Genomic DNA, 16,282 nt, shown 5'->3' on the forward strand with positions numbered 1-16,282 from the left:
TTGTGAAATTCTGATTATTTTATTACTTTGTTCATTTTTCTACCGATTGCTAATGCCATTAATTGACTGCTTAGCACATTCGAAATCGTTAACACACAATATTCTGCTCTTTAGCAAAATGTTTTCTGATTGGATGTCGGGAAATTAATCTTCGTTAACAGACATTATTTATAAAATGTACAACACTGGATTGAAGCTTCTTTTTTTTTTTTGTAAATTTAATAACTTACTTTAAGAAACCGTATTAGTTTTCATGCAAAAAGCTTTTGACACTCTTCTATTGCTATAATAATAAATATGTATATCTGCGGGAAATGTTTCTAGACATATCGTTAATAGTTTGCTGTGCTCTAGAATTTAATTTTACTGTGCTTTTGAACTTTCCAGCTTTTTGTGTGGGAAGATATACAGGTGTGCTAAGTATTTAGTGACAATTTGTGCAAATTGCTCTTCCTCTGAAAATATGCCATTAGCCCTCTGTAAGTTGTTTGTTCTTTCTTTGCTTAGAGGGTGATAAAAGTTTTTTTTTTGTTGGTGTATTATTGCTCCTAAGATTTATTTGCACACCATCTAAGCTGTCTCTGTTTAGTCAAACTGTCCATGAACTCTCGAGCAGCTCGCGAACTCAAACGGTGCACTCAATAAATCTATAAGGAGGCGACATCTACTCGAAGCTGGTGCCTAACAGGTGGCCAGACGACAGTTACTGTCAACCTTAATGGCAACTATCTATCATTTAGGAGCATACCGTGTGCCTTGTGCCTCATGTGCGGCCATATGCCCAATTTTCTGAGGGTTGTAGAGCAGAAAAAACATGCCGAGCTGTAGCAACAGATTACGCTAACGATTTTTAATGTGGATGGCAACAATGGCGGGTGGCCATCTAAGCGGGACATGTTGGGACATGTCTGGAATGGAGTCTGCGGGACTGGCTGGCGAGCCATTGCTGTCAATTTCAACGATGGCTTTTGCAACAAAATGACGCCAACACCAGTCTGGACGACTGACAATGGTCGATGGTATATGGTCGATGGTCTATGGTCGTTGGTAGTGGTAGTGGCAGTGTTGGTGTTGGTGGCGACGCGACGCGACGAATGTGGTGTTGGCGTCATTTTGTGGGCTAAATACCGCAAATTGCGCTGCGTCGCAGCAATTACAAAAAGTACTAATCATGGCGACATGTCTTTCAGCGAAATCAAGCCAAAGCCGCAGCCACACGCAGTGCACAAATTTTATCTCCATTTTATTTTTCTATTTTTCTCTAATTCTCCGCATACTTATCCACATTCTGTATCTCTCGCTCCCTCTCTTTTCATCTATCATTCGTACTGTGTGTAATTATACACTTAGGAATTGACCACCAATGAGACCAGCGTGGATTTGACAAATTTGGAAACGAATGCCTTATACCGCATTATGGTCGTGACGCGTGGAAAATTTGGCACATCGCTACCATCGTCCATGCTGCTGATAAATACGACATCGACGAATGCCAGTGGCGAAAAAGGTAAATCAAAATCAAATTCGAAATCAAAATCGAATCGAATCGAAAACGAAATGAAAGAGGTCGCTATTTCCAAAGGCGGCCAACTCGGTCGCGTCAGCCGACAAATTTGTCTAATTGCTGTGTGACATTGGCCAAGTAGTAGTTGTTGTTGCTATTTTTGTTGTTGTTGTTGTTACGAGCATACTGCTCCCAATTCCATGCTTTGCCAAATTGATATGCCATTTTGTCCCTCCTTCACAGAGAACGGCTCACAACAGCCGCCGATGAATGCCACCTGGGGTGCACCCTCGCCTCCCCATTCATTGGCAGTGGTGGCTCACAGCGCCACATGGATGCAATTGACTTGGCAGCCACCGGAATATTCGCATCCACATGAGCGCATAACCTACAGGTAAGCATCGACCAACCATCATTGCACAGAGCAGCATCCGGACCAGTTAGACCAACTCTAAACCCAAACTCCGTGTCCGTAAAACACTTGCAGAGTCTATCACAAAGCCATGAAATCGCAGCAATTCAATAAGATTGAAACGAAGCTCGCTTGGCTGCGCATGAACAACTTAAAGCCCAGTTCACAGCATGTCCTCTATGTGGAGGCGGTGGGCGAGCGGGCGACCTCGTTGCCATCTGAAACACTGGTGGCCTGGACAGATCCCGCATTGCCAGCTTTCGTAGACGTAAGTTGAATTGTTTTCTCAAGCTCATTGAAATCTATTTCGAATATTCAGCTAAATGCTGGGTAGTAGAGTCCTACTCTAGCTCTTAGATAACTTTAGGGTCTATAAGAAACGGAAAGGAAACTATTCATAACAGAACGTGTCTTCGGTAAAAAGAAATTGCTTTGGTTTCTAGATTTGGACGATATTCGAAGTTATGCAAGTCAAAATAAAGAAAAAAGTTTAGGGCTTAACTGAAGAAGACGAGTTGAAGCAATCTAAGACTATCAAATAAACAAATAAATGCATGAGCTAGATGTTGAGGCCATTTGTGTTCCCGTTTAATATTTTACAAATACGTATTTAACTTCTGTCCTACCTCGATTCGCGTGTTTCACAGATACATGAAAAAACAGAACCTTCAACATTAAAATCCTATAGATATGTATATTTTTATAAATTTAAAGAAAAGAACACCCAATTTATATTAAATTTCAAGAAAAATTTAAAAATTGTAACAAAAACTAACGTTTGAAAAGAACAAACCATTGGAATGCCTTCTGCTGCTTAATCCGCGATGAAACACTTTTTTAAAATCAAAAACTATTAATAGAAACATGCGAATATTGAGTCTTTGATTCTACAAATTATTTTAAAGTGCAGCCTTTCTTATGTAATTGTTATTTCTATTCAGTAGAGCTAACTTTTCAAAATTTCGAAAACAATTATGTGAGCAAAACAGCCGAATATAGTATTTGCGTTGGGTGTTAAAATAGAAGTAGAAAATAATCATTCTTTTGGGTGATTTCCAGACTAAAATTTTTTATGCATTTTTATCAACTGAAAAACAAACAAGAACGAAATATTTCGATTTATTTAGAATTTCTATACACAATTATTTAAGAATAATGAATATTTTGCATTTGATTAAACATTGCTTGGTTTAAAGAATACTTTCGAATAGAATCATAAAATTGAACTCAATTATGCAAAACCCTCACAACTACTTTTGCTAAAATTTTTTAATTTTATTAAAAATTGCTTGTTTTAAAGATTTCTTTAAATATTACTTTCGGAATAGAATCATTAAATTGAACTCAATCATGCAAAATACAAAACTACCTTTGTCACAATTTTTGTTTCAGTTCCGTGAGTGTAGAATGTTAAAGATTAAAGTCAATGACAATTAATCTCTTTTTCTCTTTAAATCCGTCAGCCTTCGCTCCGTTTATTTGTATACTATATACATATATCCGTTTGTTATTTGTGAGCGTCGAAAAATCGTTTACTTTCCACTAATAACTTTAGCAGCAAAATCATTATTTTTAAAGGCGAGAATGATTTGGTTTTGACACCTTGCTTTTTGAACTTCCGCCGCCCCATGTGGGCCATTAATACCTTGTGCTTATTACCCACAGCCCCCGACCGTGCATCCCGCTGACAATATACCCGAGGGCGGCTCGATGACAATTCTGTGTCTGGCACTCGGCAATCCAGCGCCCACCATATCGCTTTATGTGGGTGGCCACCTGGTGCGCCAGGACACGTCCAGGCACATGGTGACGGTCATACACAATGTGTCGGCGGATATGGAACATGTCTCCTGCTATGCGGACAATGGCTATGGAGTGCCCATGCAGGCCACCAGGCGCGTCAATATCTGCTGTAAGTCGAAACAGGCGAAACGACATGTGCTCAGAGCTAATACCCACTCCTATTTCCCTTCAATATTTAGATTCGCCCAAGATACAAGCAGCCGGCATTACCGTGGCCTCCGTGGGCGATGAAGTCGAGTTGCGCTGCACAGTGGACTCCAAACCGGCGCCCAAGACCATATTCTGGCGGGATCATGACGGACGCGTTCCCGTCATCCAGGGCGGGAATTACGACATATCGGTGCGTGTCAACGTCTCCCGGCCAACAATCTACACCATGTCGCTGCGCATCAGCAAACTGCAGGCGAACGATGTCGGCGACTATTTCTGTCATGCCGAGAATCCTTTCGGTTCCTCCACCACGCCTGTCTCTGTGCGTATCCGCAATACGCCGGCCCTCAATCGTAATGTATCCGAATGCTGTGCCGCTCAAAATGTGTCGCTGCCCTGCCGCAGTGCCTGCAGCTATTATGTGGATTTCGATGCCATTGCCGACAAGCCCGAGTGCATTGTGGACTTTGACAAGCTAATGAAGTGCGCGGCCGATGGCTCCGATCATCGTTCCTGCTGTGCGGACGAGAATGTGCCGCGCAAGTGCCTCAACTGGTGTCGTGGCGAGTCTGTGCGCTCCAAGGAGATCTGCAGCCTGCAATACGCACGCACCATTGTGGGCTGCTTCGAGAAGAATCGGGATCGCTTGCCCGGCCCACCCGAGAATATAGTCGTCAGTGTTATATCCGACAGTGAGGTGAAAATCAAGTAAGTGAAGATTAAATCTTTTTGTATTTGACAGAATTTACTAGTTCTTATCAAAATGAATTCAGCATAGAAGGACAAAAAAATAGCGATTTTTTAAAAAATAGTATACAAGTACAATGGAAAGTTGAGATGGGAGAAGACTTAGTAGCCAGTCTGGCAAGAAACAGAGCTTTGATTTAAAGAAGCAGCATTTTAAATGCCTTCAATTATAATGAACTCATATCTATTTATCTTCGACAGTGAGGTGAAAATCAAGTAAGTGAAGATTAAATCTTTTTGTATTTGACAGAATTTACTAGTTCTTATCAAAATAAATTCAGCATACAAGTAGAAGGACAAAAAATAGCGATTTTTAAAAAAATAGTATACAAGTACAATGGAAAGTTGAGATGGGAGAAGACTTAGTAGCCAGTCTGGCAAGAAACAGAGCTTTGATTTAAAGAAGCAGCATTTGAAATGCCTTCAATTATAATGAACTCATATCTATTTATCTTCGACAGTGAGGTGAAAATCAAGTAAGTGAAGAATAAATCTTGTTGTATTTGACAGAATTTACTAGTTCTTATCAAAATGAATTCAGCATAGAAGGGCAAAAAATAGCGATTTTTTAAAAAATAGCATACAAGTACAATGGAAAGTTGAGATGAGAGAAGACTTAGTAGCCAGTCTGGCAAGAAACAGAGCTTTGATTTAAAGAAGCAGCATTTTAAATGCCTTCAACTACTTGTATAATGAACTCATATCTATTTATGCATATGGATGCCTAGATTAAGCCTTGAATAGGGTGGTTGTAACTTAACATAATCATGAAATTTTTATTAAAAAGCTTTTAGGAGGAAGAGAAATACAATGTATATTAGAAAAATTGTTTGTTCAATTTAGAAGTAGTTTCCAATAAACAGCTTTTAAGAGGAAGATAAATACAAAGAGAGGTACAGATTAGAAAGATTGTTTGTTCAGTTTAGAAGAAGTTTGCCAACTTGAACATTTTTTTCGCGCCACAATTGACATTTTCCAGTGATAAATAAAACACTTGCTATTTTATAGTTTACTGGTTTCCCACTATTTTTAAATAATAACAATTTATGTTCAACCCCATTGTTAGACTTCCACAAATCCCCCAAAGTCCACTTTAATTCCCCAGCCCTTTAGTTATGTTTTTATTGCTCTATTTCAACATTTGCTGACTCGTATCTGGAATCATCCATAAGCATTATATTCATAGCATATGTATATGTATATATGTACATATATACCACATTGTTTCACAGTCGCTTTACTTTCATTTCAATATGCGACTTCATCCCTCCACTCGACCCGAGTTCGTAATGAAGAAGCCTTTTGTGTGACTCTGTCATTATTAACACAGACCATTTAAAGTCATTTCCCTTAATCTGGCACTAAAACTATGCAGAGTCTGACGTGGTTGGCTCACTAAAGCCCTTAAATACTTTTCCAAAGCATGGCCGGAAGTAAACTCATCCATTTTGCGCACAAACCAATACATTCATTACACACACCCGCACGCACACGTGTACGGCAGCCCCTTCTCACTGGATGGCTGCTCTCCTGCACTAATAGACCGCAAATCCATTAAAGCTGAGATTTTTATCTCACTTTAATGCACTCAGTCAACGTCAAAGGTTGCGACGAGACTGCGAGATTGCGAGTCTGGCGAATCAGGCGAATCGGGCGAGACGCACAAACAGCTGTGGGCTGTTGTGGGCCATACAAGTGGGGTTAGTTAGGGTCCCGTTTGGGGTTTCGGTTTGGGTTCGGACATACTACTGGCTAGGCCAGAGCCGCATTAAATTTATTAAAATTCCAGACAAGTTTTGCGCTTGCAACAATATTACTACTCATAATACGGCGCCATGCACACGCTCTCAAAACTATTTCATTACAGATGGGATGCGCCAACAAAGAATCCAAATGCCGTTGACGGCTATAGAATATTTTACCATGAGGCCGCCGTGTTGCCGCCACCATCGTCCTCCTCCGTCACATCTTCGCCGTCGTCGAATCCAAGCGAATCATCAATGGAGCTCAACCAGCAATCGGGCGCAGGAGCGAGCTTGGGCATGGGCATGGGCATGGGCATGAGCGTGGATGCCATGAATAATGCAACAAGTATGAACAGCAACAACAATAACGTTGTGGCTGGTGCTTTAGAGATACGCCGCATCGATGTAAAGGACACAACAATAAGCATTAATGGGCTCAAGAAGGATGTGCTCTATGAGCTGGTGGTGAAGGCTGGCAATACATACGGTGCGTAGAGAGAGAGAGAGAGAGAGAGAGAGAGATAGAGAGAGACTGATGGGTGATATCTTTGACAAGTCGAAGCTTAATTTGATGCCTCTTCCCGTCCCACTACCTTCCCTTTTGTGTCTTACAGGTGCCAGTGTCCTCAGCGAGCCGATTAGATTCACGCTCGGCGACCACCATGTGACCTCGGCGAGCAGCAGTTACTCGAGTGCTGTGGGCACCATCAGCGGCATTGTGGCCAGCATTCTGGCCATATTGCTGGCTGCGGCCGCCATTGTGTTCTATCGGCGGCAGCGTGCCAATCACGGCAAGGCGGGCAACGCCAACGTCGCATTCGAGAATCCCACCTACACACGTGGGCTCGAACAGGTTCAGGTGTGTATTATATTTATTGATGGCGAGATTTTAGTCCTGTTTGTATTTGTGCCGTGTTCGTCGTAGCCACAGACTGCATGCGACGTTCGTAAGCCAGACACTAAGACTGTTTAGCGTAGGCGCCATAAGCCCAAAGACTTATTATGCACACTAGTCGGCAAATGTATCTTGACAAATGCAACTACGTCTTGACTTTAGCTAACATTTTTAATTATTTCTAAGGTTTGTTTTTTATCAGATGCTACGAATAAAAAACTTGTAAATATAAAGACATTTTGAATGTTCGATTCTAGTGCCAATAAAAGATAAACCCTAAGACAGGCTAATAACAACCGACAAATTTCTTTCTGTTTAATTTTGGTTTTAGACTGACAACAAATTTATGATATTCTAACAACATTGAACATTAAGTTCTTTAAAAACGTTTTATTTGAGTTAAAAGTGGAATTAGCTATAGAGATATGTATGTTCTTCATCACCGTAGCTGTTTAAAAATTAAAAAGAAGATTCCAAATATTTGTTCAGTATTGGGAATGAAGGTATAGTGGTTATCCTCATATTTAAAATAAATTTATTTCTTAAATTTTTCATAAAATGTTGGAATAAAATATCATCTAAACGTTTTGTAACTGTAAGGAAGAACACAACACATGCTTCAGCTTTAAGGCCATGCTGTTAATTAGATTATATTTTCTTAGTTTTTGCACAATGAAAATTTGTATAGTATTTCAAGAAAATATATCGAGATTGCGCAACTATATAAATAGATTTCAAATATCTATGATCTCTGTTCACTCTTCTTTGAGAATTTTAGAGAATTGCAATTATTTTTGCTGACAAGAAAAACCTGCCAGTCTCAATGACAACAATTTTCATTATTTTTCTTTCATTTCAAAATTGCAATTGTAAGTGAGGTAGACGATGTGCAATGTTAAGAAAACGTCCTTAGGTGAACTTTTTATTATTTATAGATCAGCCTCACAAAATAAAAATAAAAAAACGAAAAACAATATAAATATGTTTAGTATTTTTAAATTTTTAAATATCTTTTTCTTTACTAATCATTGTTGCTTCTTAATATAACCGTTTAATGAAATATTGCGATTCAAGTTTGTTGCCAAATACAATAATTACCTGTACGAATATTGTAGAAAGAATTTAAAGTGTGAATGCGGTAAGCATGTAGATTTTTATTCTGCGAGTGTTGATATGACAAATGAACATCAGTATTCGCTCTAATAATTTACTTAGCTAAGTACGTTGAGTTTGTCAAGATATTGTGCCGACTACTATGTGTATACACACATTGATGTTTATATATACGAGTACATCTATATTTTTTATGTTTTAACTGCAATGTGTCTTTCTTTCCATGTCCCGTTGTTGTATCCCACACTTTCGTACGTCTGCACACCCACACACATGCTCACACATACACACACACACAAATTTCATACCAAAGCTACCCACTGTGACATCCGCCATCACAACACAGAATGGCGGCAGTGGTGGCGGCTTTGGTGGTGGCGGCGGCATCACACACAGCGGCAGCAGTGGCACCCATAATGGTATTGCCGCCACAATGACAACATCGACAACAACAACAGCGCCAACGGCGGCGGCAACAACACAGGGAGCGTCAATGGCAACGGGAACGGCGGCGGCCCTAACGGGGACCACGGCCAATGGCGGCAGTAGACAGCATCCGCATCATCAGAAGCAGCGCAATGGCGGCCATCGTGGTGCCACAGATGCGGCGCATCATTTTCACAACCCACTCAGCAACACGCAGTGCAATGAAGTAAATCCCACAATTTATGAAGAGCTCAAACTTGGCCAAGAAGGTGCTGGATTTAAGAAACTTGTGCCATAAATGACAAACGCGCACAACACACAAGAAAAAAAAATAATAATAATAACAGCAACACCAACACCAACAACAATAATAAACGCAACAGCAACAAACAGACACACCAAGCTCCAATATACCTAGAGAGCTTCTATACATAGATACACACACACACACAAGCACATGCATATGTGTATACATACGATACGCTAAATGTAGACATAGGCCGTGTAAACAGCGCCTAGCGCAAACGCACACACACACAACACTAACAACAAGAAGAAACCCACACTTAGACACACACATACACATATGTACACATAGATACTGGCACACAGTGACATCTTTACAGTATGCATTGAGAGAAAAATTTGGGTAATTTTGCTTAGTAAAGTGTTTGCAAAATAAATGAACAAAAACAAATACAAGTACGAGTACACAAAACGTGAATAATATTTGGGTAGCGTAACGTAATAAATTTTTAGTATGTAACTGTGATTGAAAACGATGTAAAATAAATTTAATTGGTAATGAAAATGTAAAAACAAATGATGAAGGATTGAATACCAATGAATAGTAAAAGTATATGCTAAACCTGTCTTTTATTCCATCTGTGCCATTACCAGCTACTTATGAGTATTGCTTGCATGAAAAGATTCTCTTTCAGCTGGTTGTAGAAATATTGCTAATTTGTTTTATTAAACTACAGTTTACACTTAATAGCTCGATATATATTGTTATTTGTTGCCAATTTTGAAAAAGCTACTACAATTATAATCAGAATCCAATCCACATCAATTACACTTGAAACAAATTACTTGGTGTTTGAGAGACATCTTTTTAGAACATACTTGTATTTAATGATGTGCCCCCAGTTTGCAGCAGTAATACGTACTTATATAACAAATGGTTTATTTTTGTATAGGTGTTTCAAATAGGAGCTGATTATTCTTCTACTACCAGTAATTTATTTCCCAGTGATTTGTAGCTGGACATAAGTCCAATATTGCTCTCTCAAAATAGTATCGTTAGTTGCCAATAATTTCTAATTAAAATATAGCGGACACAATCTTTTGATTAATATAAATAAAATTGAAATTTCATACTTAATATTTCTAAAGGACAGGCTCAAAATCGCGGACCATCAAATTATACTTTTATTTGTTTTCAAAGCAATATAAGGGATATTTACGGGACAATTAATATTAAAAGATTCCGAAGGCATTCATTACTGCTACTTTTTTTTGTGCGGTCTATCAATCCAAAGTTTCTCCTGAAGTGTCTCAGTATTACGCAATCTTTATTCAGTTAGAAGCGTTATTTGTAATGCAAATTTAAAAACTAACTTCTTAATATGCTATTACAAAAGCCCTTTCATCTGAAACTTGGGGGAAAAAAGTTGCAACCGTTGATTTGCTTTACCACCCTTTTTCCTTTTTTTTATCTTCAATTACCACGGCAGTTGTTGAATTTTTTCGCTGAGTGTGCTATAAAGTAAACAGTATAAAATTACAATATTAAAAGCAAGACGCTGCTGTTCCTTGTGTGTGTCCTTGTGCCGTTCCACCATGTTCTTTGGCTTGTGTGTTCGTGTAATGTTGCATACGTTGCGGCGGCTAGTGTGTGCACAACACAAATATAGACACACACACACACCACCACCACCGCACAAAGAGACAGACGAGAGTCTAAGCATTATTATTAGTACGCCCATGTTGTACGTATAGTCAAGGAGAAGTTGAAGACGAGGCAGAATGAAAAGGCAAAAGGAAAAGGAAGCAGCCGGCTAGATGTGATGCGCCAAGGACGCGGCAAAGAAGTTAAACTTACATATGTAAATTTCTTTTTATTAGAATATCAGAGCGAGTTGCACGACATGATATGCCATAATGTGTTATGATCTGATGCTGATATGGATGATGGCACGCCTGTGTGCGTGTGTCGCCATCTGTTGGCGGCTCTGCCATGCAGATTATTACACTTTTGCTAACAAACGGCGATGCTCAAAGCTTCGCTCCGTTCCTCTCCTCTCCTCTCTGCTCAGCTCTCGGCTGCGCCTTTCTCTGCTGTTGTTTTTGTTGTTATCTCTTTATGCAAAATAAGCAAAGTAGGTTGAATGAATTTAAGTTGAGCGTGTAAGTTGTCCAACAATGAAATTGTAAACTCCAGAAAAGGCAAACAAAAAATAGCGCACATCACGCATACGACGCGTTGAACCCGCTTAATATTTTCACTCTCCCTGCTTTTTTTCATGTTTCTTGCTTGAAATGCCTTCGTTGGCAACTTTTTGTTGCCATGCTTTAATAAGTAAGCAGCATCTGAGTATTTTGCCTCATCACAGCGCTGCCTCTTCTTCTTCTGCTGCTGCTACTTTCTGCTTGTCTATGCGCTTTTCAACTTCCGTTCCGGTTCTATTTTTTTGTATAATCTACTTTTTTTTTTGGAGAGGGGCAGCTTGCTTGCTTGTTCAGTGCAATGGCTTTGAATAAACGCTGCCTGAATTATGCAACACGTTTAAGTGGCGCAACGTAGCGCTGCATTCTTTATGGGGGCATGGCACACATGCACTCTGCCTTTATGCAGCGAAGTTGGAATTTTGTGTTTTTTTTTCTGCTTCAACGAGCAAACAACGAAGATGAAAATGTTGACAGTGCAGGATAACACAAAAATTTACAAGTAAATGATATTGGCGACCAACTTGAGTGGCTTGTGCGGGTGAACTGAGAAAATGTGTGCAAATATTCTAATGAGTTTTTCTCTGGAAGCGGACAAGCTCATACATAAATTTGCATTATCCTGTTGAACTATTGAACCGTTGTAATGCTGTTTGGCGTGACACGTTTAAGTAGTACAAAAATCAGAAATATTGGAATACATAATCAATTTCATAAAATGCTAATTTTACATAACTAGAGACGTGTTCATGCGATGTGATGTTTCTATCTTTGGTTTTTCTGATATTAAGCTACTTTTCCGAATGCAAACTTCTTATTAACCACGCTCATAGCTTCAAATCTTCATCTTAGATGTATTGATATGCCTAGAGCAAAAACTGGAATGGCTCTCTCTTTAATAAAACAAATTCCACATTCACAAATTTCGCAAACACGCAAAATACCATCTATGAAGGCCACATAAATTGATCACCTTAACCAACCCCATAAAAAATACATCCCACTACCATAACTACAAAAACTTTTACGCCCAATAAAAGAATTTATTATCAATGATGCACAACATTTCCATAAACTGGTCATAAATTAAACAATAAATTTATTTGTTTACCATAACAAAAAATACAATACAGAAAGCAGAGAGTAGGCAGAAACGCAAATAAATACACACACGCACATAAATTATCGCGCTCAAGCGGAAATGAATTAAAAAATGTGAGGACAAATTGATTGTTGAAACGAATAGGCTGAAGTACGAAATTCAGCTTTTGAAAAATCAAGAAAATAACCGAGATAATATGGAAGAAGCAGAAGGCACTGTCCTCAAAATACCAAGAATTAATTTATTTGCTTAATTGAATCAAACACGATTTAATATGGGTAGAAGCCTATTTTATTAATAATAAAGTTGCATCTCATTTTGTAATGGAGGTTCAGGTTTCTCATTCTTAGCATACATTTTTTTATATTTTATTTTTATTCAGAAGATCAACAATAATTCGGTCGATTATATTATAAAACGTAATATAACCATTTAAACTAAACTTAAAAGATAAGAAAGCCTAACACAAAGCTCTACAATAACGTCTATTAATGCCTCCAACACGTTGGGGGAATTTTATTTGCCAGTTGGCCAGCTATGCCCCGATTCACAGCCATATGTGGTCAGAGACATTAAAGACCTAAAAAACTACACAAAAAGTAGATTCTATTTAACAACTAATTAGAAAAAGTACGAAGTAGAACGAGAAAGAGAAAAAGAAAGAAGGAAAGAGAGATAGAGAAACAGGAAAAGAGAAACGTGGAAAGAGAGACGCGAAAAGAAAAAGAGAGAAATCTCTAACCCGGTGGGGGAAATTTTAAATGCCAGTCCGGCAAGCTACATATACATAGATACATATTGATTATGATTAGGAAAATGCTCATTAATTTCGACGACAGAAGTCTCAAACAGACATTGAAACTATGATTAATATTAATAAATTATTTATGGATAGAAAATATATCTAATGTTATATACAAATTTAAAGGATGTCGTACATTTTAGAAAGGATGCTTAGAATTATAGGGTAACTGAACAAAACGTACAATTTAAACGTCAACATAATTTAAGGCTGCACGGTTTTAATGAAATCAAACAGATTTAGTCGTAGGAAACTATTTGCAGAATAGACATTTTATTAAGAACATCATTCAATTAAATAGAACTCCGTCTTCTTTAAACAGGCTCCAACTGCTTCAATAAAAAATTCAAATACTTCAAATGGCGGTCAGCTATATAGGATGTTCCACTATCATATTCATAGTTATTTTGTCTATTTTTTCAAGACTCACTGCACATGTCATAGAACAATTTTCAATCAATTCCGCTCACTTGCTCACAAACTCCAGCAAGCCATATGAGTATATAAGTATGTATGTATCCGTATATAGTTTAAAATGCCGGCGCATAAAAGCCAATTTCACAGTATTCTATGTGATTTATGAAGAGAGGCCGCAGACCGTCTGCTCTATGTAGAGCGCCAGCTTTTATTTATCGCTAAACTAATAAATCTTGGCATAAAAATGGAAAATATTGTATACGCCATGTTGGGTAGCTGGGCTGTGTTGGTAACAACAGCAAACATAAACATAAAGAAAAACAAAAGCGACATAAAGCGACAGCCACAAAAATATATAAATTTCATATTATTAAATAATAATAATAATATTTTTTACACGTTTATTTATTTATTTCCGGCGGATAAACAATTAACTCTAATGAACTGCAAACGCAACCGCAACAATAAAAAAACTAATAACTTTAATAACAACAACATCAACAATGGCCATCAGACACGCTGCGCGTTAAAGTACATTGGGTGAGTGTTCAATATATAGCAACTACAACAACACACAGTGGTGCCAAACTAAAAAAAATAGTTGAAAAAATACAGAAATTTCTTGAACGCACTCAACACCAGAAGCTGCAAACGCAACACAGCTAATTTGAAGAGAATAGAAATAGACTATGTACACTGAATTATTACGAAAAGTATTGTTGAAATATACAAAAAAAATTAAGTTAAAAATGAACACCTATCATAGTTTTGTTTATGTAAATATGTAGGCTCTATATTTCAATTTCGATGCAAATTCATAAAAAATACAATGTAGCTGCTATTTTGCAGATCTTAAATTTAAATCAGAATAAAGCGTTCAAATAAATTTTTTTGTAATTTTTTCAGGAAAAGTGTGGAATTAAATAACTTTTAAATACGTTTATAGTCTACGGAGCCGAGTGTTAGTCTAAATAAATTTTAGCTTGGAGAAATTAATCATTTTTGTTCAAATAAGTCTGCTTTAAAGTTAGAAAGAGAAAAATGCATAAAAAGAGAAAGACAACGAAGATCCCTGATTGACGGACATATATTGTAAATTCATTTATTTAGCTAATTTTAGTTTTCTGCAAAGAAAACTTTATTGTCAGGCATACGAAGTGACTTTATCAAGTTTGGCTATACAATATTTTACGATTTTTTAACGCCATTTTTGCGTTGTGCTCCACTGTGAATTGTTGTGCTATTAATTTTTTAATGGCATCGTCGGCCTTTTTTATAATAAACGCATAAACTGATTTGTGCTTTGCCTTGGCTTTGTTTTCTTTTTATTATTATCGTTTTATGTGCGTTCCGTTTCTGTAACTTTATGAATTTTTTTACATATAAAGCTTATTTTTTGGCAGCAACTCCAAAAATCACTTTACATTATTTCACTTATTTCCTTCTTTTTCAATTTCGTTGCCTACTTTTCGGCTGCGTCGTAATCTACAGGCCTACGAGTTTTAATTGTCAACGCAGCGATGGCGACAGGCAAAGGCAATTTGTTTCCTGCCCAACGCACTCGCCACCACCACTACCACCATCATCACACAAACAACAAAAGCAACAACAACATAGTCTGCTGGACGCCATCCAAGTGGAGCAGCACAAATTTTGGGTGTAGTAGCAGGCATTGCGTGAACTTTGCACATTAGAGCAACGAAGAAAGCAGCGCACATATAAAAATTACTCTAAAATATAATAAATGTTTATTTGTGCAGCAGCATTTTTACATACTAGTATGTATGTGCGCAGACATATTATATATCCTAGTTATTGTACTTGTAACAATTATTAACCTTTGTGTATTTTACCCTCGTTTTTTGTTTTGCGATATGTAAATACGAATAAAGGTTTTAGTTGCCTTTTTGTTTGCACGCAAACAATCTGTTAATTGTTATATTTATGCGACACATGGCCGGCAAGCGCATAAATATTAGTGTATATGCTTATACACGTATTTATGTGTATTTTCTACACTGCTATGCAGCTGAATAGGGAGACGAAGCATTGCTGCCTAGTTGAAGATAAGTAAGTAACGAAGGTTATAACAATTAGACGATCGGCGACACAGACATCGAGTTCTGCCAAATGAAGAGACTCATCAAGCGTGTGCGTCATTCATTGCGATATCGCCGCGAAGGACAGACGATCCTTCCAACCATGTGAAAGACATACTAAAGATATAATTACAAAACTCCAACTCCATTTGTATTGTATTTTGAAAACTCGTATAATAAAGGTAGTATTATTGTTACAGGCGTATTATCTTCATAGCTCATTAACTGTAAATTTAAAAAGCTGTCGGTAGAATTTCGTCTCTAATTAAGTGCGTGGTAGTATACATTTATCCCTCATTTGCGGCACACATTTATGTTGCAACCTTTGAAAAAAGGCGTTAATAAATGCTTACATAAATATTATTTTTGTAAATATGCCGCATTAATGTAAATAAATATAAATGGTGCGCAAGGACGTTTCTTAAATCAAGCGTAAGGCATTCACAAATGAACATACAACATACTTATGTAAATGGTGCGCAAGGACGTTTCTTAAATCAAGCGTAAGGCATTCACAAATGAACATACAACATACTTATGTAAATATGAAGTATATATATATATGTGTGTGTATTGCTGTTCATTGCTGATTTTATTGCGTGCGCTTCAATAAATCCCA

At 37.7% G+C, this 16,282-nt stretch overlaps 1 protein-coding gene across 2 annotated transcripts in view; it reads left to right on the forward strand.

Moving 5' to 3' along the window:
* Nucleotides 1-15,095, forward strand: part of LOC115623215 (Ig-like and fibronectin type-III domain-containing protein 1) — a 152,444-nt gene extending 137,349 nt beyond the window's left edge. Inside the window, exons 11-18 of one of the 2 annotated variants that reach the window (XM_030517456.1) lie at nt 1,351-1,507; nt 1,748-1,898; nt 1,992-2,184; nt 3,582-3,828; nt 3,899-4,577; nt 6,484-6,848; nt 6,976-7,220; nt 15,056-15,095. In XM_030517456.1, the coding sequence (XP_030373316.1) occupies nt 1,351-1,507; nt 1,748-1,898; nt 1,992-2,184; nt 3,582-3,828; nt 3,899-4,577; nt 6,484-6,848; nt 6,976-7,220; nt 15,056-15,070 (2,052 nt within the window). In that variant the 3' untranslated portion in view covers nt 15,071-15,095. Of the gene's footprint in view, nt 1-1,350; nt 1,508-1,747; nt 1,899-1,991; nt 2,185-3,581; nt 3,829-3,898; nt 4,578-6,483; nt 6,849-6,975; nt 7,221-8,682; nt 9,655-15,055 lie in introns of those variants that run through there. The other variant, XM_030517455.1, reaches the window with a different exon arrangement.
* Nucleotides 15,096-16,282: the final 1,187 nt, after the last annotated feature.

This window comes from Scaptodrosophila lebanonensis, unplaced genomic scaffold (genome assembly GCF_003285725.1).
Source record: "Scaptodrosophila lebanonensis strain 11010-0011.00,11010-0021.00 unplaced genomic scaffold, SlebRS2 tig00000043-arrow-pilon, whole genome shotgun sequence".
In the NCBI taxonomy this organism is placed as follows: Eukaryota; Metazoa; Arthropoda; class Insecta; order Diptera; family Drosophilidae; genus Scaptodrosophila; species Scaptodrosophila lebanonensis.